Source organism: Ipomoea nil, unplaced genomic scaffold (genome assembly GCF_001879475.1).
Source record: "Ipomoea nil cultivar Tokyo-kokei standard unplaced genomic scaffold, Asagao_1.1 scaffold3069, whole genome shotgun sequence".
NCBI lineage: Eukaryota > Viridiplantae > Streptophyta > Magnoliopsida > Solanales > Convolvulaceae > Ipomoea > Ipomoea nil.
The window spans coordinates 2289438-2314334 of NW_017619497.1; the positions used below are offsets into that span (position 1 = coordinate 2289438).

The following is a 24897-nucleotide window of genomic DNA, read 5'->3' on the forward strand; positions in this document are numbered from 1 at the left end:
GTTTAGAGTTAGTATGTTGACTTCGAGATTTGTACATGTCATTCAAGTTTCTATGTTTTTTTTAACAAGCAGCGTTAAGGACTTACGTGGTTCGCTGGGCAAAAGAGCAATCAAGCAAAAGCTAAATCGAATTGAGGTGTGAGGACGTTGTAGATGAATGCCTTTTCTCATCCTACTTAGTCATTTTCTGGAGAGAGTGAGAATGTGATAGTGAGTAAAGAGAAAAAGGAAATTGAGAGACTTTTGTTTTTTTTAACCAGAAGTTTATATGTTTTTTGTTATACAAATTTATAATTGTAAATTTATATTAATAAATAATTATTCAGACAAGTATACTTTATTTTATATTGAGGACACATTATTTTAAATAAATTTGATTTCAATATAATGAATAAAAAAAGTACCTAAACCATACAAAGAAACGGAATTGTGGAACGAATTACATATTTAATGTACTAAGTAAGTGCTGATTTGTGCTCAAATATTGTGGTTCTTTCTTTTCTAATGATATGTTTTATTTTAAGATTGAAATCTCACGTGTATAATGCAGTAATAGATTTTGCCAATGTGGCAATTTTATCAAGAGTAATATTATACCTTAATTATAAAAATTCTACCTAATAATTTTAGTATCAAATGTCATACAATAATTACCATAAACAATGTTTAATAATTGACAAATTCTATTAGGCAATAAAAATTACTATTATAAAATCTTTGGTAATATGTACACATTATTTTCAAGAAGGAAATGAAAATTGCTTTGGTTTTCAAAAAAAAATAAATTGTACACATTATTTTTAATTATTTTGATTTAATAATATTATATCTTATTTAAAAAAATTAAAATAATAGTACTATTAACTATTGATTGACTAAACATTATCTTAATTATTAAGACAATTCATAGGTATTTAGCTTTAAAAAATTTTCAAATATATAAATTATACATAGTAGCATAGAATCAATTAGTAGGAAAATTATATTAGGTAATCTAATTAATAATTTACTTTTTAAATTATATCCCCTTCATAATGAATATTTTATTAAAATATATACACAAACAATGCTTATCAAAATAGAATTAAAAGTATATATATATATATATATATATAATATATATATATATATACACACACACACACACACATACGTAATGTATATTATTATTAGTACAAAATCAATTATACTTGCCTTAATAATTACTATGTAATTATTAATATTATTGCCTAATAATTATGTATTGTCATCTTTTTCGATGTAATTATTATGGTAATTTATATACATATATATTTTTATACTTAATGTATAATATTAATGACACAAAATGAATTATACTTACCTTAATATATAATTAATTTTTAATATAATTTCCTAATTTTTATTAAAGGTAATTATTCTCATAATTTTTCTTTCCTTCTTTTTGTGTAATTATTATAGTAGTTTTATGGTTATGTACTTAAATATTGGAAGAGAACAAATATTATAATTAATATTAATATAATATAATTAATGAAATTATTATGGTAATTGCCACAATATTTGGTAATTATAATTAGTATAATTAATGAAATCTATATCTATATCTATATATAATTAAAATTAAAATCTTTCTTGACAAATTGTCTCCCTCAAAATTTAAGGGCATTTCTGTAATATCATCCATTATATATATATATATATATATATATATATATATATATATATATATAGATATTTTATACAATTAATAATATTTCATATATATATGAGAAGACGATATTATTATACTAGAAAATTTGGAATTTATGCATAGTGCATATATAAATTACACAGAATTTATAAAACGTTAATGTTAATGTTAATGTTAATAATAATAATAACAACAACAACAATAATAAATCATAATAATAATTTTAAAGTCTGAATTATAAATTAGGTATTATGGTAATAATTAATATATATATATATATATATATATATATATATATATATATATATTATTATATATTATTATTATTATTTATATATTAAAAAAAATCATCCTATTTCATTTTCTCGTCCAAACTTTTGTAGTAAAGATTATTTGGTAAGTAAATGTCAAATGAAAATAAAATAAAATTTATTAATTGGTAATATTATGTATGGTATTATATTATATAATATAATTGATAATATTATTGTTCAAGTATAATAAAAATCTTATGTAATAATGTAATAATAATAAAATTAAATTAAATTAATAATAATAATAATAATAATCCAAACAGAACTATATACAAAATAAAATTAAAATTTTTTTAAAAGAAAATAAGAAGAAGACAAAGGTGTCTCCCCTTTGTAAATGATGTGGGTTCATTGTGATCCCACATTGAAAATGTTTGAAAAGAGGAACTCTTGAACTCCTCTATATAAGAGGAGCAATGCTCCTCTTACAAACATATATAATTGTTTGCCCATCAATGTGGACAAGTATTGAGAAGTTCAAAGACTTTTTTTTTTTTTTTTAAGTACTATTGACCCGTCAAATTATGCTGTGGAATCGTGTCCTCCTTGCTAGGTGGACACGATTCTAAAATTGTTCATAATTATAAATATATAGTTCAAAAATTATGAATATATAGTTTTATAAGTATGAACATAGTGTTGTGAACATAATTATGAACATATAATTTTGTAATTATGAATATAGAGATTCAATAATTGTGAATATGAAGTTCAAAAATTATGTATATATATATTTATAATTATGAATATATAATTCAGTAACTATGAACATAGAATTCTGTAATTATGAATATGTAATTCAATAATTATGAATATTTAGCTTTATAATTATGAACATATAGTTAAGTAATTATTAACATAAAAATGTGTCCACCTTGCAAGGTGGACACGGTTCCACAGCATAACTATTCAATTGACCCTGTTACATGTAGTATACGTTCATATAAAGTTTCTCAACCTATTGAAGCCCAACGTGTCAAAAAGACTCTTATTTAAGAAACATTATCTTAATGGCTTCTTATTTTAGTTTTTTTATTTTTTTTATTTTTTTTTAATTTATTAGGGGGTTTGGGAAAGATTAACCCAAAATGTATATGAGTTGTTTTAGTTTTTAGCAATTTCGAGCAAATTGCTAAGTTATTAAATAATATTTTTAGTGTTTTGATTAAATATAAAATATTAAACAGACGAATTTCTTAAAATTTTGGCAAATTTGCCAAATAATCAAATTACAACAACAGCAACAATAATAATAACAACAACAACAACAAAAATAATAATAATAATAATAATAATAATAATAATAATAATAATAATAATAATAATAATAATCCAAACAAAACTATATACAAAATAAAATTAAATTTAAAAAAAAAAATGACAGAGGGGAGTCACGGGCTCCTTTTGTAAATGATGTGGGATCATTTTGATCCCGCATTGAAAATGTTTCAAAAGAGAGAGTTTCTCTATATAAGAGGAGCAATGATCCTCTTACAAACATAATTGTTTGTCCATCAATGTGGGCAAGTATTGAGAAGTCTAAAGGCTTTTTTTTTTTTAATTAATTAACACAAACAACAAGCTATAAATAGCAAACAAAACTATATACAAAATAAAATTTTAAATTTTTTTTTTTAAAAAAAAAAAGAAGAAGACAAAAGTGTAAATGATGTTGGATCATTTTCATTCCACATTGAAAATATTTGGAAAATGAGCTATTGAGCTCCTCTTACAAACATAATTGTTTGTCCATCAATGCGGGCAAATATTGAGAAGTCCAAAATGTATATGAGTTGTTTTAGTTTTTAGCAATTTCGAGCAAATTGCTAAGTTATTAAATAATATTTTTGGTGTTTTGATTAAATATAAAATGTTAAACACACAAATTTCTTAAAATTTTGACGAATTTGCCAAATAATCAAATTACAATAATAACCACCACACCACCACCAACAACAACAACAATAATAATAATCCAAACAAAACTATATACAAAATAAAATTAAGTTAAAAAAAAAAAAAGACAAAGTGGAGTCACGGGCTCCCTTTATAAATGATGTGTGATCATTTTGATCCCACATTGAAAATGTTTGAAAAGAGAGAGCTCCTCCATATAAGAGGAGCATTGCCGCTCTTACAAACATAATTGCACAAAAATTATGTTGTGGAATAGTGGTCACCTTACAAGGTAGACAATGTTCTAAAATTGTTCATAATTATGAATATATAAAGTTCAAAAATTATGAATATATAGTTCTATAATTATGCACATAGTGAAAATGCTTGAAAAGAGGAGCTCTTGAGCTCCTCTATATAAGAGGTACAAACATAATTGTTTGCCCATCAATGTGACAAGTATTGAGAAGTCAAAATGTTATTATTTAAGAAACTTTAGTTTTGTCTTCTTATTTTAGTTTTTTTTTTATTTTTTATTTATTATGTATTGTTTATTTATTTATTTATTTATTATTTATTATTTATTATGTATTATTTATTTATTATTAGTGGGGGTTTGGAAAGATAAACCCAAAATGTATGTATTGTTTTAATTTTTAGCAGTTTGGAGCAAATTACTGAGTTATTAAATAATATTTTTGGTATTTTGATTAAAGATAAATTGTTAAAATGACGAATTTTCCAATAATCAAATAATAATAATAATAATAATAATAATAATAATAATAATAATAATCCAAACAGAACGATATACAAAATAAAATTAAAATTAAAAAAAAAAAAAAGACGAAAAGGAGCCCGTGGCTCCCTTTGTAAATGATGTGGGATCATTTTGATCTCACATTGAAAATGTTTGAAAAAATGAGCTCTTGATCTCATCGTTCAAACATAATTGCTTGCTCATCAATGTGGACAAGTATTGAGAAGTCCAAAGTCTTTTTTTTTTTTTTTGGTTTCTTTGTTTTTGTTTTTGTTTTGAGAGAAGTAAAGAAAAATTAAAAATGGAAAAGAAATATTTCAATAATAATATTTTACATAATCAAATAGTAAAGACATATTTAAAAAAAAATAGTAATGGTAAATTAAAAATGGAACAAAAATATTTCATTAATAATATTCTAAATCTTCAAATTAAAATGGAACTGAAATTAGGTAAAAATATCACTGCATCTATATTTTAATTGACTAATTGACTGAAAATAAAAAATAATAATTGACTGAAAATGAATCTAATATTACTAATTGACTGAAAATATAAAAGGAAATGAATATTGATAATTGATTGCAAATAAAAAAAATGATCCATAATTGACTAAAAAAAATGGTCAGATCATTGCATTTTAATTAAAAATGTAATGAAAATTAAAAATTAGAGAAAAATATTTTAATAATAATATTATACATTATCAATACTAAATGCATATTTTAAACAATAATAAAGGTAAATTAAAAATGGAATAGAAATATTTCAATAATAATATCTACATCATCAAATAAAAATGGAACGAAAATTAGGTAAAAATATCACTGAATTAGATATTCTAATTAACTAATTGATTGAAAATTTTAAAAAAAAATTGTCTGAAAATGAATCTAATATTACTAATTGTCTGAAAATATAAAAGGATAACTAATTGAGTGATATTTTACCATTATATATTTTCACCCAAGTAACCCGTCTTGATGAAGTGAAGGTGTTAGCTCTAGACGAAGATGAACAAGATTGTGTTGTCACTACCAATGTCGTCTACAAAAAGATTTCAATAATGTGTAAATATAATCAGTGATATTATTTTTTTTTAAATGAAAAAATTGTTATATATCTAGACAAATATATATATATATATATATATATATATATCTTCCATACAAATGAATAATGATAGCAATTCATTTCTATAACTGAGTTGTTAGAGAACGAGCACATTTGTCTAATTCATGAAAATACTAAAAAATGATAAATAAAATCTTCAAAGTTATAGCACCGCATGCGTACATCTAGATATTAGCTATTCATTTGAGCAATTATGTGCACAAATTCAAGCAATGATAACATTAAAATATATAAACGATCCAAATCATATCTTTAATTGTACTATATAATATTTGATGTCCTAATTTAAATAATTATATATCCCTTAATATATTCTCAATATATTACAACAAATCCATTCCGTGCATCGCACGGGTGCAAATACTAGTATAGTGAAAATTACACTTTTCCCCTTAATATGTTATAGTATTTTTCCTCTTGAATTATTCATACATTTATATTTGTTCCTTCCATTCTTTTAAAATTGACATTTTTTGTTCAATTTTAAATATGTTTTTAGATTATTAAAAATAATAGTAAAGTAAGTAAAAGACACTATTTACAAATATTATAATTATAATTTTAAATTATGCTAGTAACAAAATTAATACTTGAATACAAATTTAGTAATAATAAATTATATGTGTTTAAGTCTTAATTCTGTTGCTAGCATTATGTTATAATTATAATTACGGAGTATAATATGTGTAAATGGTGCTTGTTTTTGCATTTATTTTGATTCTCATATATAAGCCAATTTTTACCTTGTGAGGAACATTACTTTTTCATGAGACCTAATCTTTCTTGTTATCAATATTCTGCTCACCCACAAGAGCCTTGTAACAACTTTTAACTGTAAAGTGACCTCAGTCTTCCCTCATCCAAATTAATTTATCATCTCCTTTGAACATAGGCATGGGAATGTTTGTGATGAGAGTGGCGTCACAATGGTTAAATATATTTTGAATTGTGTCCACGTACGAACTTTGATCTTGGTTGTTGAGGAGGGAGGAAACAACAACATTTTCCAGAAAGGGAAAGGTGGTGTGGTGATCTGTGGATTTGAGGTATCACGAAGTCATATGTCTCTCCAAATATTAATGGAGTTACCATTACCCATCCTCCAACAGTTATGATTTCTGATGATCTCCTTGGTAGTTAAGAGATTGTTCCAAATAAAGGATGGGTTGCTGCTACTTCTAACATCTAAGAATGAGGAACATGGGTAGTATTTTGCTTGGAAGACTCTTGCAACAAGGGACAAGGGGAATTGAATGAGTCTCCAAGCTTGCTTGCATAACAGTGCAGCAGCGTTAAAGATGTCCAGTTTCCGAAAGCCAATACCACCCCAATATTTGGGAATACAAAGGTTTGATCAAGATTTCCATTGAATATCGTTACGATTGTAATATTTGCTCCCCATCAAAAAACATTCATAGCACATTCAATCTCTTTCACATTCTCCGTTGGTATTTGAAATACACTCATACCATAGGAAGATAGTGCTTGTATCACACTTTGTATAAGAACTTCTTTTCTAGCTCTTGATAAGAATTTGTGATTCCATGATTCTGCTGAGAACTTTATTCTTAAGGAATCTCAAAATATCCTTTTTGTTTCATTCTACTACAAGTGATGGTAAGCCGAGATAATTTATAGAATTCCATATCTCTCCAATCTCCATAATTATGCGTATCATACATCTTAGATTGTCATTAACATTAAGGCTGAGAAAAATTAAGAGTTGTGTTATTCACATTCAAATTTTTCTTCTTCCAATAAAGTGTTTCACGTTTCACGTCTTAAAATGAAATGGTCTCACACACTTATTTTTTTTTCTCTACCCATCAATTGTAAGTCATATTATGAAAGAATTTGTGAGATATAAAAAACATTTTCTCCATATTAAATTATTTGTGAAATAATATAATAACTATCTTCTCCCAAATATAATAACTATCTTATAAGAGCCAATGAAAGTTATATTACTCAATTATGTCTTCTTTTTTTTTTTTTTTAAATGTTTTTCAAGTTGTACATTAATTTTAAAATAAAATATAAATTTTGTCATAATTAAAAGTTGTAGTTATAGTGTGAGTAAAAGTACCTTGTTAACTAAGGACCTTGTAGTTCAATGGTACCACGTTGTTCCCCTTAGATTAACAGTAGTACACAAGATTTTCCTAAGAGCTCTCCAGATTAGGGATGTCAATTATCCCATCCTCAATGGGGATCCCCAATCCCTGCCCCCACGAGGACGACGATTGAAATTTTTTTTGAACAGAAGTGTGGATTGAGAATGTTTTCAATTTTAAGTGGGAGACCGAGACGGGAGTGGGGATACCCCTCCATGTTCCCAAAATTTTTTAAATATAATAATAATAATACTATATATATATATATATATATATATATATATATATATATATATATATATATATAAAAGGAAAATTTTAATTTATGCCCTCAAAAATAGGTCAATTATCAATGTTACCCCTGAATTATTAGTGGTGTAAATGTTACCCCTCAATTTTCAAAATGTGACATATATTGCCCCTCCCCTGAATTATTAGTGATGTAAATATGGTTACACGTCGTCTTTCTTGTTCGAATACCACGTTTTTTTACTCATTTTTTCTTTCTTCGATTGTTCTCCTTCCGTCAACAACAATTTTTCTCCTCCTTCATATTAGGGGAGGGGCAATATAAGCCATATTTTGAAAATTGAGGGGCAGCATTTACATCACTAATAATTCAAGGGTAACATTGATAATTGACCTATTTTTGAGGGGCATAAATTAAAATTTTCCCTATATATATATGTGTGTGTGTGTGTGTGTGTGTGTGTGTGCGCGTGTGTGTGCGTGCGTGCGTGCGTGCGTGTGTGTGTGTGTGCGCGTGTGTGCGTGTGTGTGTGCGTGTGTTGCAAAATAAGTGTTTGTTTTTATTGTTGTTTCAATGTTGGCCATATTAGCTCTTGGTAAGGGTTATATATAAACTTTTATGTAATATGACACATTGTTGTCCAATTATGATTTTCTTCACATTTTATACTGATCATTCAAAACACTTATTACTTGTAGTTAAATTTTCTAATGTAATCTAAAGTGGTTGCTACACAATTTTTTCTAGTTGTTCATGAGGCAAGTATGCTAAACATATAGTTTTCATATACTTGTTTATATAGCACATAATTTTGGTGAACTTTTGATATTTTTACCAAGTGTACATTTTTACTCTTTAATGAGTCAATAGAATTAACCCTTTACTTTTGATCAAGTCCCAAACATACAAATGTTGTATTAAGAATTTAAGATACATTGTAGACATCATGTCTCAGCTCATAAAAGAAATAGATGAAGTCTCACTAGATTTTTAGGTGAGGCTATCAAGAATGGACACTTGAAAATCTAGTGAGACCTTATCTCTTTCTTCTATGAGCTGAGACATGATGTCTACCATTTATCTTAATACAGCATTGGTATGCTTGAGGCTTGACCAAAAGTGAAGGGTCAATTCTAGACTCATTAAAGCGTACAAATGTACAATGTAGCAGAATATTATATTAGTTTGTAAGCATCCAAGGAAGGAAACTGACTTGGTGAAAACATCAAAATTATATGCTACGGAGTATATAATATGAACGACTGGGTAACTACCACTCTAGAATTAGAAAAGTTAACTACAATTAATAATAAGTGTTTTGAAAGATCAGTATAAAGGCCATGTTTGATAAAATATTAGCCTATCAGTCAATTATGGCTTATTTGACCACTATTAATTGTTTGGCTTGGTTAAAAAATCAACTCCAAAATGCTAAAATTCAAAAAGCTGCTTTGAGCAGCTTTTTCAATTAACTTTTTGAGAAAAGAAATTATACTAAATAACTATTAGCTAACAGCTAATTTACTAAACACCTCCCTGCAATCAGCTGATGTTATCAACTAGTTATATCATCTAATTAACCCAATCAGCTAACTGCAAACCGTTACTTACCAAACAGGACCAAAATCTGAAGAAAACTATAGTTGGACAACAATATGTCATATTACATAAAAGCTTATGTGCATACATAACCCTTACTAGGAGCTAATATGACCAACATTGAAACAACAATAAGAATAAACACTTATTATGCAATATATATTATAGTTAAAGGTTTCCTATGGAGAGATACCTGATGCTTTTGAGAAACAGTTGGAAAACGTTAACAGCTAACGCATAGTCAAAATCCAATAGCATCACACACAACCTGTACTTCGCAACGGCTTCAAGAACTCTCAGAGCCTTACTATAGCAGTTACTATCAATGTAATATAACTTTTCAAGTGATACTATAATCTGAGGGAAAATGACCTGAGCACCAAAAGACAATACTTTTTCAACATAGATGCTCATATATGATATATGTTAGAATGCTCAGGTAGAAAGAAATAATAAATCAATAAATACTGAAATTGTTTGCAACCTGGCCTAAGTTTTGAACAAATAAAGTATTAAATACCTCCATTTTTGTATTATTATAGGGTAGAACGGGTGTAGATAAATTCATAATTTCACAGATGCAAGATGTTATGTTCTCCCGTCACGGGCAAGACAACATAAGGATAAATGGACAAAGTATAATAGTTTAAAAATGGAAAAGAAGAAAACATTGGATTTGCTTGAGAGTTGAGACTCAAAACTCCCTTAGACACTGGGTTTATAATTGCCAACATAATGGAGCATGAGAGTAGTCAAAATGGGTCAAAGTCAGCCTAAATATCAGTATCCTTGAAAAGCGAACTGTTAAGGAATGGCCTTTGCCCTTCGTCTTGGAAAATCCTATTTTAGAAGATAGAAAGTAGGATATTCATTGGGCAGTAGAGGGAATTATATGCAACACATAAACTACTGAAATATCGGCACGTTGGGGTTATGCACCTTGTGCTTTTTCGTGTTAGGGTCAAAAGAAGAAATCACTCACTCATAAAACCTGTAAAGAGAAAAGAACAGAAAATATAACAAGAATCGCTTGCACAATTTACAAGACAACTTAAATAGTACATCTTAAAGTGCATAAGCTACATGTTTACAAACTAAATGCAACAATTTGTATATTTACCATAGGATTAAAATAATGTAAATGTGATATCTCAAAAGGATTCATCTTTGAGACCTATAACCTTAAGTGTCAAATTTATAAAATTGCCTTTGAAGTTCAAAAACACAAGCTGATAACAATTGATGGAAATTGTCAAATGTTGTAATCAATGGCACAAGTGATGCTTTCCATTTCAATAGGTACTAATGGAACAAGTGAAGCTTTCTATTTCAATGGGTACTAAGACAGTCATTACATTTACCCATCTTAAGTACTTGCCTTTTATCTAGGGGCCACCAAAACTCTGACTTTAGCCCCTACCAACTCTTTTCTGTAATCTTTAATAGTATGAAGCTTTTCAGAATCCTGAATATGAATAAAATCCATAAGTGTATACATTTGGTTATAAATTTTGTCCAAAAGACAGTAATGACATATAAAACAAATAGGGTAAAATGCCATACTTAGATGCAAAATATCCATGAAATGGCTATACTGGGAAGTTCACAAATTATAAATATTTTATTTACTTTATTCAAAATGTCAAAAAATAAGCAAAGTTTTAATGAAGACTAATTATGCATTATGAAATTTTCAGTAGCAAAATAATAATATTAATTATATAACATTTGTAGCATAAACATTTCTAAATAAAACGTAGACAGAACAACAACAACATAAGAATTGATCCTTTCAGCCAGGAAAAGAGACCCTAAAATTTTATAATCATTTGCCTGGCGAAGAAATCCCATTAATGAAAACCAAACCAAGCATAATTGAACCTTTGTATGCAAAAGAAAAGAGAAAGAATTTTACGTCAAGGAGGCTGAGAAGCTCGGCAGTGGATGAAGGAGGTGTAGAGAGCTGAATTCCAGACTGAATGAGCATTTCCTCAAGCTCCTTTTGTGAAGGAAGAGGTGCAGCAGCAGCAGCCGAAGCCATCATTCTCAGCGAACAGAGCCCTCCCCTCAATCAAGAGTTCAAGACTGAAAGCCCTAGAACTAGAGAACCCAAATTAATTGTACTTCACTCGAAAAGAGGACCCCCTAGACACCCAAAATACAGCAAATGTAAATCCGGATAAAGAAATGCTGAATTGGAGTTGACAGAGAAGGATCGGTTTATATGCTCATTTATGCGCGGTTGTACAATGCTGAGTTTGTAATCCTGTCTGGTTTCTTCTGCTCTTTGTGTGATTAATTCCATTCCATACCAAAAAAATTCCATATGCGCTTTTAAGTCACACTCTTAAGAATCAACTGCCTATTGTCGCCAAAGCTCTTTAGAGCGGTTTTGTATTTTTGTCTTTTGAGGAGAAGGGCGTTGGAGATGACCTTGTTGGCGCGTTCTTAATTTCTCTGATATTTTATATTTTTTGAAAATAATAAACACAATATTTTGTAAACATCCTTTCTATATTTTCTTTACAAAATTTTCTTTATCAAATCCCAGCAATGATCCCCCGACTATTGCAATTTTCCAGAAAATTGATCATCGACTTTTAATTTAAACAAAAATGATACTTGATTTGTTCCAGCAATAGTCCTTCTTTCAAACATTAGTTAAGGTCGTGGCCTTAAGTAGAGGGATAATGTAGTCGTTTCCTTAATTGGTTTCTTCTTCATCTTGCCAGGGTCACAAGGCCGACGCCGACCTTAAGGCCTTAAGTACAGGGATAGTGTAGTCCTACATCATCAGACGCCGGCGACTTCTCCTCGGCTCGCTTCCCTCCCTCCGTACCTTACTAACAACAAAGCCATCCCCTTGGCACATACAGAATCCCCCTCCGTACCTTACTAACAACAAAGCCATCCCCTTGGCAGAATCCCTGAAACCGGTCTCTCTCTCTCTCTAAATCTTCCTTCATACAGAATCCCTCTACCAATCTGATACGGTACTCAAGCAAATACCCTAATTCCACTACAAAAGCTAGCTCATGAGTGGAGGTTTGACCCCAACTTAAGTACCATTCCACAATCTCTTGTGGAGCCGATGTGGGATCGTATCATAAACCTTCTTTATAACCTCCCCCATTTCTAGCTCCACACCTCCACATGCTCATCCTTATTTCTCTCTCTCCCCCTATCTCTCTCAATAAGAGAGATACAATTAAAAGTTATTAATATGGACTCCTCTGCAATAGGAACAGCAAGAAGGACTGAAGGAGGTCTTGCTTTTTTGAGGATGATGATGGGCTTGCATCTATAGTGCAAGATATGGAAGCTGGGGTTTCTGATGGGTGTACTGGTGAAAGTGACCCTGGCAATTTGAAGAGTGTTAAAACAACAAGGATAGGCAAGAGGAAGAAGAATGGGTGTATGATGGTGTGGTAGGCATATATTATAGGTTTGGATACGTATTTGCAAGAGGAAGAAGAAAGCAATTAAAGAAGTGACTACACTACCCCTTTACTTAACGCCACTTTAACTGATATTTGACGGAAGGACCATTGTTGAAACAAATATGAAAGTCAAGTGTCTTTTTTTTTTTTTCTAAATTAAAAGTCGATGACTAATTTTGAAAAATCGCAATAGTCGGAGGACCATTGCTGGAATTAACTCATCACGATTGTTAATTAAATTTATTTATTAATTTTCACCACTCAGCCATTGATGCTTAACCCTGGGTAGTTATGCTATGCATCCGTATGCACCATGCATGGTGCATACGGATGCAAAAACGACGTAGTTTTATTAAAAACGCGCGTCTTCCCTTTTAAAAAAAAATTCAGGTTCGATTCCCAGCAACAACATTATGTTGTTCATTCATTCTGGAATTTTAGTTCATAGATTATGGAATTTTAGTTCATTGATTCTGGAATTATAGTTCATCGACTCTGGAATTGTAGTTCATCGATTCTGAAATTTTAGTTCATAGATTCTGGAATTTTAGTTCATTCATTTTGGAATTTTTAGTTCATAGATTAGATTCTGGAATTTTAGTTCATCGATTATGGAATTATAGTTCATCGATTCTGAAATTTTAGTTCATATGTTGTTGCTGGGAATCGAACCTGTTTTTTTTTTTTAAGGGGAGACGCGCGTTTTTAATAAAACGACGTCGGTTTTGCATCCGTATGCACCATGCATGGTGCATACAGATGCACAGCATAATTTGCCCTTAACCCTTGTCCACGGTTAGGGCTGTTAACGAACCGAACATAAACGAACGGAGTGTTCGTGTTCGTTTGTTAAGAAATTTGGAGTGTTCGTGTTCGTGTTCGTTTGTTAAGGTTTTTGAAAATCCTGTTCGTGTTCGTTTGTTAAGCGTTTGTTAGTGTTCGTTAACGTTCGCGAACACGTTCACGAACGTGTTTGTTAACATTAACGAACATGTTCGCGAACGTGTTTGTTAACGTTCGTGAACACGTTTGCAAACATGTTCGTTAACATTAACAAACACGTTCACAAACATGTTCATTAACAAGCACGTTCACGAACATATTTATTTACGTTTACGAACACTTAATAAACAAACACATGCACATGTTCATGATCACAATTTGTTCGTGAACAATAAATAATCTACGTTCACGAACAATAATCAAACAAATAACACAACTACATAACTAATATAATATAATATATATGTTTGTAAACATGTTCGCGAACATTATTAAACGAACACAAACGAGCTTGTTCACGAACATTATTAAACGAACATAAACGAGCTTGTTCACGAACATTAGTAAACAAACACAAACGAGCTTGTTCACGATCTATTAGCAAACGAGCTTACAACTGTTCAAGCTCTGTTCGTTTATTAACCGAGCTCTAAATTTTGTTTGTTAATGTTCGTTTACCTTAACAAACGAACATAAACGAACGCTTACCGAACACGAACACGAACACGAGTAGTTTGCCGAAAGCTCTGTTCGCTAACACCCCTATCCACGGTGCCAACCCAATATAAAAAATAAGTCAAATTAAAATAACATAAAATCATTTAAATTAAAATAACATAAAATCATTTAAATTAAAATAACATAAAATAAAAATAAATCAAATTAAAATAACATAAAAGAAGAATCAAAATCAAAATGAGATGAAATCTCGGGGGTGTGGTGAATTTATCAATTCATTCACCCAATGAATGAAACCAGGAAAAGTTTGGAGGTAAAAATTGAGAGGGGATATATGTATTTTCTTTTATAAATTTAAAATTGTGTGTGAATTAATTTTTTAAATAAAATATAAAATGCGTCATAATTAAAATGTGATTCGTAAAATGTACCTACGACTCGGGGCATTTTGTGCCAGCTATTTTTTTCGGCCACAGGTTTGACTATAACCGTCGTGTCTACACCCTTAACTTGTTTTAAGGCTATGTTTGGTAACATAAATAGCTTATTAGTCAATTTTAGTTTATTTGACCACTATTAGCTGTTTAACTTGATTAAACAGTCAAAATATAAGTGTTTGATTAATTAACTTTTTGTAATAGTTGATTGATTCAAAATGCTAAAATTAAAAAAACTATTCAAAGCAACTTTTTCGATCAACATTTTAAGAATGTCATTTTGCATGTAATCAGTTATCAACTAACAGCTAATTTACCAAACATCTTTCTACAATCAGTTAATGCAATCAAATAGTCAAACCCACAAACTCAATCGGTCAATCAACTAACAGCTATCAGCTAACAACTATTTCATGTAAAAGAAATATAATTGGTATATCGTGCACCAGGGCGCACAATGCATTGTGCACCCTAAAAATCCCATGTTTCATATGTACATATTTGTATAGTAAAATACACATAAACTTCTAACATAATACACAATCTGATCTAACATAATATATAATAATACACATAAACTTTTAAGGTGCACCTTGGTGCACGATATAATTTGCCGAAGAACAATTGTTATGCTGTGCAACCGTGTGCACCATGCATGGTGCACACAGTTGCAAACGACGTCGTTTCACTATTGTGGAATAACAGTGCCGTTTGTGACACCGTTTAACTCCACCAATCATTTTTTTTATTACACATCCATAACTTCATAACTATACATTCAAAATTGCATAACTATACATTCATAACTTCATAACTATACATTCAGAATTGCATAACTACACATCCATTAACTTCATAACTATACATTCAGAATTGCATAACTTCATAACTATACATTCAGAATTGCATAACTACACATCCATAACTTCATAACTATACATTCAGAATTGCATAACTACACATCCATAACTTCATAACTATACATTCAGAATGTGAAATTATAAAATTATGAACATATGTTTACGTAACTAACGGCAATTAAAAATGATTTTTTAAAAAAAGTAAAACGACGGCGTCCTTATCTCCCTTCCTCTTCCTCTTTACTCAATCAGAAAGCAAAGTCAGTCAGTTACACGCCCCTGTAAATTGCATCCACGTTATGTTACAACGAGGCAGTTGGCTAACCAATAAAATCATAGCTTGCTAACTAGATAATATACAATGTACAATGTGGGAATTTAACTCACTTCTTTGACTGGAACCTCTTCAAGAAATCATAGCTTGCTAACTAGATAATGTACAACGTAGGATTTAACTCACTTCTTTGACTGGAACCTCTTCAAGCAATTCCCAGCGCTCACATCTGAGATTCAAGATTTCTACATCATCATCAATGTATATGACCTACAACAGTACAGTAACAGAAAGCAACTTAGCACATTAAAATTAAAGGAAGATACGAGATAAAGCCAATACATCATGATACAGATGTTTAAAATCTTTCCATGAATGTGATTAAGAATCAATGCATGCTCTGATTGCTCTCTTGAAATAGAGGAAACAAACACATGATTCCACCACATTTTTAATGTGCTTTAAGGCTTTAAACTATAATTATAGACCTTTGGGGCTTTTCCCTAGCTCTTGTTAATCTAGGTACAAGAAGGCTATGCCCTCTACTTAAAACCTGCTCTCCTGGGCTTGGCTTTGTGTAGTTCAACATTTGGCCTCTAAGTAAAAAGATTAGTGCGTTATTGACAAACAAATACTGGAGAAATATCTCGAAATGGATTGGGCAGAAATTAGAATAATGGGAGTTGGTTTATAATTGCCAACATAATGGAGCATGAGTAGTCAAGATGCGTCAAACTCAGCCTAAATATCACTATCCTAGAAAAGCAAATTGTTAGGGAAGAGCATTTGCCCTTTATCTTGGAAAATCCTATTTTTGAAGATAGAAAATAGTATATCCAAAGGGCAATTATATGCAACACATAAAATACAGAAATATCTGCCCGTTGGGCTTATGTACCTTGTGCTTTTCCGTCTTAGGGTTAAAAGAAGAAATCACTCCCTCATAAAACCTGTAAAGAGAAAAGAACAGAAAATATGACAAGAATTGCTTGCATAATTTATTTTTCTTTTTTTTTTTTTGAATGCTACTGACTCTATTACAATGTAGTATCTGTTGAGGCTCAAACCCACAACCTCCCATATAAGGGAGCAACATGGTGTCATTGGACCACAGGGTCCTTGACAGCGCTTCTTAGACTTAAAAAAGCAAAACTTTAAAAATACATATCAAAAGAATAAATCAAAAGTGCATAAGCTACATGTTTACAAATTAAATGCAACAATTTGTATATATTTACCATAGGATTCAAATAATGTAAATGCGATATCTCAAAAGGATTCATCTTTCAGACCTATAACCTTAGGTGTCAAATTTATAAAATTGAATTTGAAGTTCAAAAACACAAGCTGTTAACAACTGAGGGAAATTGTCAAATGTTGTAATCAATGAAACAAGTGATGCTTTCCATCTCAATAGGTAATAATGGAACAAGTGAAGCGTTCTATTTCAATGGTACTAAGACAGTCATTCAATTTGCCCTTCTTAAGTACTTACCTTCTATCCCGGGGCCACCAGACTTTGACTTTAGCCCCTACCAACTCTTTTCCGTAATCTTTAATAGTATGAAGCTTTTTAGAATCCTGAATATGAATAAAAACCATAAGTGTACACATTTAGTTATTTTGCCCAAAAGAGAGTAATGAGATATAAAACAAATAGGGTAAAATGTCATAGTTAGATGCAAAATATCAATGAAATGGCTATACTGGGAAGTTCATAAATTATACATATTTTATTTACTTTATACAAAATGTCAAAAATAAGCAAATTTTAATGAAGACTAATTATGTATTACCCAATTTTCAGTAGCAAAATAATAGTACTATATAACATTTGTAGTTGCTAAGAAAATTAAAAGATGTCGCATCTTAGAAATGTAATCTTAAGAAAACTGCATTTCATAAATATGACTTGTGGGAAAAAAAAAAAATTATATTTTCAGTGAAAAAGGTTCACTTGATAAATGCCAAGTTCTTCCATAGTCATAAAGGAAGTTGGATTTAGATGAAAAGCTTTACTTCTTATCTCCTATGAAATGCATCAGACATTCTCCCTAATCCTCACCGTCACAAACATGATTGCCTCCGTAAAGACTTCATATAGAAAGATTTCAGGCAATTGAGCAGAAGTGTTTAAAAATGGGGTTAAAAGATGCATTCTCTAATGCGGATTTTGATAGGATGAATATAGTAAAGTCTTCCAAAAGACACATTAGGGAAATGAAGCTTTAAGAATTCTCATTTCCAAAATGTGTCTCCGGACATTTTTTTTTCTTTCTATTAATAATCCAAAATGAATTACTCACCATCCCATTTGTGCCCCTTTTACAATTCTCTCAGCCAATTTAACCAAGCTTATGTTTTTATACTAATAAATTGAATTTTGAAAATAAAAATTTATATTCTGGAGTAATAACTAATAAGTATATATTCAATAAAATACATAAGAAATGGTACTTGCCTAATTTTTAAAGAATTCTGCTATATTGGAACATAAGAGATGATCATATTAAAAACAACTTTTTTTGAAACAAAGTAGAATGTGACCCTTCTCAAGGCAGACAAAGAGAATCAACTAATATTGTTTCAATAAGGTCAACACACATCTAGGGTTGCACTCATGGTTGAAAAAATCGCTAGGCGCCCATCGGGCGCTTGGGGAGCGCCTAGCGCCTAGGGCGCCTAGGCGGGATTAATCGGCGCCTAGGCGCCAGTGTATTTTTTATTTTTAAAAAATTAATTTAAAATTTTTAAATTTTTTAAGACTTTTCAATACTTTAATAGTTAATACTAAAATATTAAATATTAACCTAAAAAACATCTAGAGTTTGAATAATTTAGGGTTATTTCGCTCAAAACGATGTTGTTTTGAGTAAAATAACTCATTTAAAAAAGAATGGACCAATAGTTAATTGACCGACTAGGCGACCTAGTTGGTGCCTAGGCGATCTAGTCGGTGCCTAGGAGACCTAGTCGGCGCCTAGGAGGCCTAGGCGGCCTAGTCGGTCGGCTAGCCGGCCAGGCGCCTAGACCACCGATGCTGATGATACGCTAGGCGGCCGGCCAGCACCTAGGCGTCGATTAATCGGTGCCTAGGCGGGATTTTTGCAACATTGGTTGCACTCATCGGAAAGTGCAATAATATGGTATAATCTTTTATGCATCCATTTTGGGTACACTTGTGGCGGATAGGATTTACCGTTGAGTTACCTCAAGTTCAACATATGTCTAGGAGTCACTGGTTGCAAGAAGGATAACATGATACTAAGTTTTTAATTTTTTATTTTTTTGGGTACATTAATGGGGCCATGGGGGACAGTGTTTACCATGGTACTAATTATATCCCAATTTTTCACTGCAAATTGTAAGTTATAATAAAGTTCAAGAGTAAATTTCACTTTTGGTCATATGACTATTGGGGTGTTGTCAATTTGAGTCCACAACTTTCAAAACTAACAATTTAATACCCTAACTTTTCAATTTTTTATCAATTTTAGTCAGCCCCGTCAAATTGTCGGCCAATTGTCGCCGAAATCTTTTAATTCAGTGTTAAAATGAAAGATAATTTGTAAACCATTGTTTGAATTAATATAGAGGCAGGTGAGATGTGGATAAAAATTGGCGATAATTGGCTAGAAATTTGGCCATACTGACTAAAATTGATAAAAATTAAATAGTTACGGTACTAAATTGCTAGTTTTGAAAGTTGTGGACTGAAATTGACAACACCCTAATAATCATAGGATCATAATGAAATGCAATCAATTCAATACGGGTTAAGGCAAAGTTGAGTTTTTTGCGATAGCCCTTCACGGTGACGTCGTCCTGACTTCTGAGTAAGATTGTGGTGTTAGTTTTTCAAACAACAGCCAGAGATGCATCGGGACAAGAACGGTTATCGTGCAAGAGGAAAACAAAATTGATTTGGTAAGAAGAAAAAAAAAAAAAGGGAATTTTGTTGGTGAAAGGAGCCTAGTTTGTTACCATGTGAAGAAAGATACTTGGATTTGATAGACTCAAATGGTTGGTACAACAGAGTATATATACAAGTAAGAAACCTAAACTTTAAAAATATGACTCTTCATATAAAACATTACAATGGTACCATTCCTTTGTTTAAAGCTTGCTTCCTCAAGTGTTTAGTTCTTGTGCTTATATTTTGGTGCTGATTTCGTTGAAGAGATGACTTCTCTGCAAGTCTGCATCATTGGCTATTTCTTTTTCCTTCTTCTTTATACGTACAGTCAAACTAGGAGATACCTTACTCTTGCATGAACTCCTCCCACGATTTCCCTTGGAAGGCCTAGTTGCTTCAAATCTCTTTCTCATAGTGAGATATGTGAAATCAACTTTTCCAACTGTCTTGCATAGGTTCTTGTTCGAAGAATCGCCAATGGTGTTCCATTGTCCCTTTTTCGCTAAATTTTGGTCTTTTATGAAATTTAAAGGATTTTTGGATCCGTTGTCAAGTTTCTTTCCTGAGGGAGTTCAATTTTGGTATTACCATATTTGCTTCTTCATTTTCAGTGTGCCTTATTTGTTCCCTGAGGGTGTTTAATTTCGGCAATCGGCACTATAATATTTTATGTCCAAAGGCCATTTATTATTTCTCAAGTTTCAAGAAAGGGTGGCTAGGGGAGTATTACCATGAACCACGCATGTTTTGTTCTTTCATTGCTATGGGGCTTCTCTTTATCGCTTTGGCTATCTTCATTGCTAGGGACCATATGTACCCATTTATTGCCCCTGCTCCATTTCACCTCTACTCTTGATGAAGGCTTTTTTACATTTGTTCAAGAGTGTTTGTGTCACTTTGTTAGCTTGAGCTTGTTCATGTTCAAATCCATCCTTGATGCTTTCAACTTCATTTCCAAGGGTTTTGTATAGTGCCATGTCTTCCGACGACATTCAACACTATTATCCTCTAGCGGCATTTAATCTTCATTTGTAATTTTGAGTCAGGTGGAGTGTTTGTTTTAATTCAAGCGTGGAACTTCTAGATATTCCAGCTTGAGGGGAGTGTTGAATAATAGGAAGCCTTAGTCCTATTCCTATTAGGAGTAATCTTGATTTCCTATTCAAGGTAGGAGTGGTTTAACCCAATGTTTCTATAAATATAGAATCTCTATACACTCTATACCGTTCAAGAAACATAGAGAGACAATCTATTATTATTAACATAATCATATATTCTCTCTATTCCAAGTATTCTCACATATTTTGCTTCCACTTAGTCACCACCCACTAGGCTTTTCAATCCCTCACAATCAACACACTCGTTGGAAAGTGCAATAATATAGTATTACCAATTATGCATTCTTTTTTGGTACACTTACGGTGGAAATGATTTAATGCTGAGATACCTCAAGTTCAACATATGTCTAGGGGTGCACTGGTTGCAAGAAGGAGAATATGATACTAAGTTCCTAATTTTTTTATTTTCTTGGAATACATTAAGGGTGTGTTTGGAAACGCGGAAAATGATTTCTAGTGTTTGGTAAGTAAGAAAAACTAAAGTCAAAGGAAAATGAAATTGGGTCAATGGAAAATAGAGTCATTTTTATGGAAAATTACTTCCCCTTTTTTTTTTTTTTAGGGGAAGTCATTTTCCGCTTCAGGCTTCTTCATCGCTTCGCTTCTCGACATCGCATCACTTCTCGACATCGGAAACTATTTTCCGACTTGGAATCATCTAGTTCTGGATTTCCATGTCAGAAACCAATCTGGATTGGTTTCTGACATGGAAATCCAAAATCTGGGTTTCCAAGTCGGAAACCAGTTTGGTTCCCGACTTGGAAAACCAGATACCGGAAACCAGATTGGTTTCCTTGACTAATCTGGTTTCCGGCGATTGGTTTCCTTTTCGGAAATCAAACCAGTCTCTGGTCTAGTTTCCGGCAAGGAAACCAGTTCAATGTTATTAAAAAAATTAATTTTTTTTTTTTTTTGGGGTTTGTACATGAAGTCACATCTATTGTATGTTTTCTTGCTCATTCTCTGGAAAATGAACCAAATACATAAAGACAGTTTTCCATTATGCAGCCAAACACCACTAATATGGTACTAATTAGAGGACAGAATTTAGCAGTAAGATATCCTAAACCACTAATATGGTACTAATTAGAGATAGAACAGAAAGAGGCAGATGGAAATTTAAGTTTTAATAGAACTCAATAAAGAGATGCAAACCAATTAGTTATGGGTTAAGGCAATGCAGAAATATAATGATTAGCAAACTGAATAGATAGAATCACAAAGATTACTCTAACCAGAAATCTAGAGAATCTGCAAGCACCATTACAGTAGTACCTTTTCTTTAAGTTTTCTCTGGGCAGACCTAGTCCCTTCATATCTCTTTTGCACGGTGAGATCTGTCTGATTCTTCTTTGGTTGGCCCCTTTTGCAAGGACTTTTTGTGCTGCTGGGGGCTAACACATCAGGCTTAGTCACAGACTCCTTTCCAGTTACAGCTGGCAAAGTTAACACAATTGAAGTTGCATTAATGTCCAATGAGCTCCAAGATTTCTTATCTTGTTCCTTCTTGATAGTAGGTTCTTCATCAGAGCGTTTGCTTTCGTTCATCCCAAAAGATGCCTTCAATGACCCATCAAGTTCCAGGTTATTGTTATTGTTATTCATTGTTTGAGTGGCATCCAGTAGTGGTACCTGAGGAAGTTGAAGAGCAGATGTTCCTTCTACAGGTGGTACAGAACCAGCATTTTCCACCTGATCATTCACGAAAAAATGAAAAATAGATTGTTATCCATTAGAAGGAAACCCCCTCCTCCCACAAACACGGAAGAATATCATATTCATCATATCTCAATGTAGAATGGCAAGTGACAGCATAAAACAAGCAGATCAGATGCCCATGACTTAAATCTAGACAGTATTAAAGACTTCTTCTTTAAGGATAAATGGTTCTATGATTTTAAAATTAAGGGAAAATTGCATTTTTGGTCCTCCAGTTATACTTGTGGTACAGACTTAGTCCCTGAGTTATATGCGTGACCATCTTTAACCCGTAAGTGATGCATGGAGTGGCAATTTGAGTCCTTGAAGGACCAAATCAGCCACTTTAGTAAGTGACAAATTGGTGGTAGAAAGTCCCTGAGGGACTATAATCTCCACTTCGTGCATAACTTAGGGGTTAAAGATGGTCACGCATATAACTCAGGGACTAAGTTTGTACCGTTGTTATAACTGAAGGACCAAATTGCAATTTTCCCAAAAATTAATGCATCTCTTGACTACCAAACCTTACGCTGACAGCAGATAATAGATAACAATGTTTTGAAGCTTGAGGGCATAACCTCAACCCAACTCAACCAATCCTAGCCTAGTTAAGTTCAGTTATATGGATTCTGTTTCTCCATTTCATTCTCATTAATGCTACATGCCTACATCAGCTTCTAGCAATAGTACGTCATTTTTAATGTCTACTCCCTTCACCTAGCCTCTAGCCTTCTACAGATTCCAACTACTCATTCTATCCAAGAGCATACGCTGAACACACCCAAATTATCTTAATCTATAAACATCTTTTGATCTTCAAAGGAAATACAACAGTAGAAAGTCAACAAGTTTAATGAAAAATACGCAAACACATAGATACCATCTTTTCTCCCTCAGGAACTTCATGCAATATTGAGCCAAGTATTTTAGAATAATCATCCAAATTCATGTTCATATTTGTCATTAATTCTAAAATTAATGACTCATTATTGAGACTCATTAAGACTCATTAAGACTCATTATTATGCTTTTATTATTTCCTATGACTGTTCAGTTTCTATGTCTGTTAGTATCTCTAGGGCCCTATTAGTATTCCATCTTCTGTGTAGTTGCTTGTAGACAGAGTGTAAATAACAAGACAATACTTTATTCTCCAAACTCCTTCAACATGGTATCAGAGCCACCATTGGCCTGAACCCCTTTTTATTTCCGAGCATTTCGAGGATGAACAGTAGCAGTGCAGGGTCTGTCTACGCTTCTTCTTCGAAAACTCCTCATCGCAAGTTTTCATAAAATTCCGAAGAACCACCGCCGGTCAGGAAGTGCAGGCGACCCCGGCCGTCGAAGTCCCGTCTCAAACCGCCGCCGCACGCGCCCTCACGCGCCACCTCACGCGCAGCCTTCCGCCGCCACGCGCCTCCACGCGCCGGCGCGTGAGACCTCCTCCGGCGATATTTTCCGGCGATATTTTCCAGTTTCATTTTCGACCCTCCTCTGGCTTTCCTGGTAATATTCTTCCTTTTTATCAACCATGTCTTCAACTGGAACCAAGGAAACTTCTACCAATGTTGAAAATGCTACTTCTACCAATGTTGAAAATGCTATTTCTCGCTCAGTGTTTGTGCCTAATTTATCTGGAAATCCAGTTATTACCTCTGAAAAATTATGTGGGTCACAAAACTACCACTCTTGGTCGGATGCCGTTGAAATGTGGTTTATGGGCCAGGGTGTTATTGACCACTTGGAACATGGGGTAGAAACTGAGGTACCAGAAAATGAGAAGGCAATTTGGAAAAGGGTGGATGCACAACTTTGTAGTCTTCTATGGCAATCCCTTTCACCTGAGTTAATTCAACTATTTAGAGTTTTTAAAACATGTGTTGAGGTATGGAGTCAAGCCAAATCCTTGTACACTAATGATATTTCACAATGTTACACAGTTGTTGATAAT

General features: G+C 31.8%; 1 protein-coding gene across 1 annotated transcript in view; it reads right to left on the bottom strand.

Moving 5' to 3' along the window:
* Nucleotides 1-15953: 15953 nt before the first annotated feature.
* The window catches only part of LOC109165340 (sister chromatid cohesion protein PDS5-like), a 31517-nt gene continuing 22573 nt past the window's right edge, over nucleotides 15954-24897 (bottom strand). The window contains exons 6-12 of the mRNA XM_019314059.1: nucleotides 23827-23895; nucleotides 22820-22937; nucleotides 22521-22737; nucleotides 17707-17792; nucleotides 17110-17161; nucleotides 16325-16481; nucleotides 15954-16216 (exon numbers count right to left, since the gene is read on the bottom strand). Coding sequence (XP_019169604.1) covers nucleotides 22691-22737; nucleotides 22820-22937; nucleotides 23827-23895 — 234 coding nt within the window. The 3' untranslated portion in view covers nucleotides 15954-16216; nucleotides 16325-16481; nucleotides 17110-17161; nucleotides 17707-17792; nucleotides 22521-22690. The remainder of the gene's footprint in view (nucleotides 16217-16324; nucleotides 16482-17109; nucleotides 17162-17706; nucleotides 17793-22520; nucleotides 22738-22819; nucleotides 22938-23826; nucleotides 23896-24897) is intronic.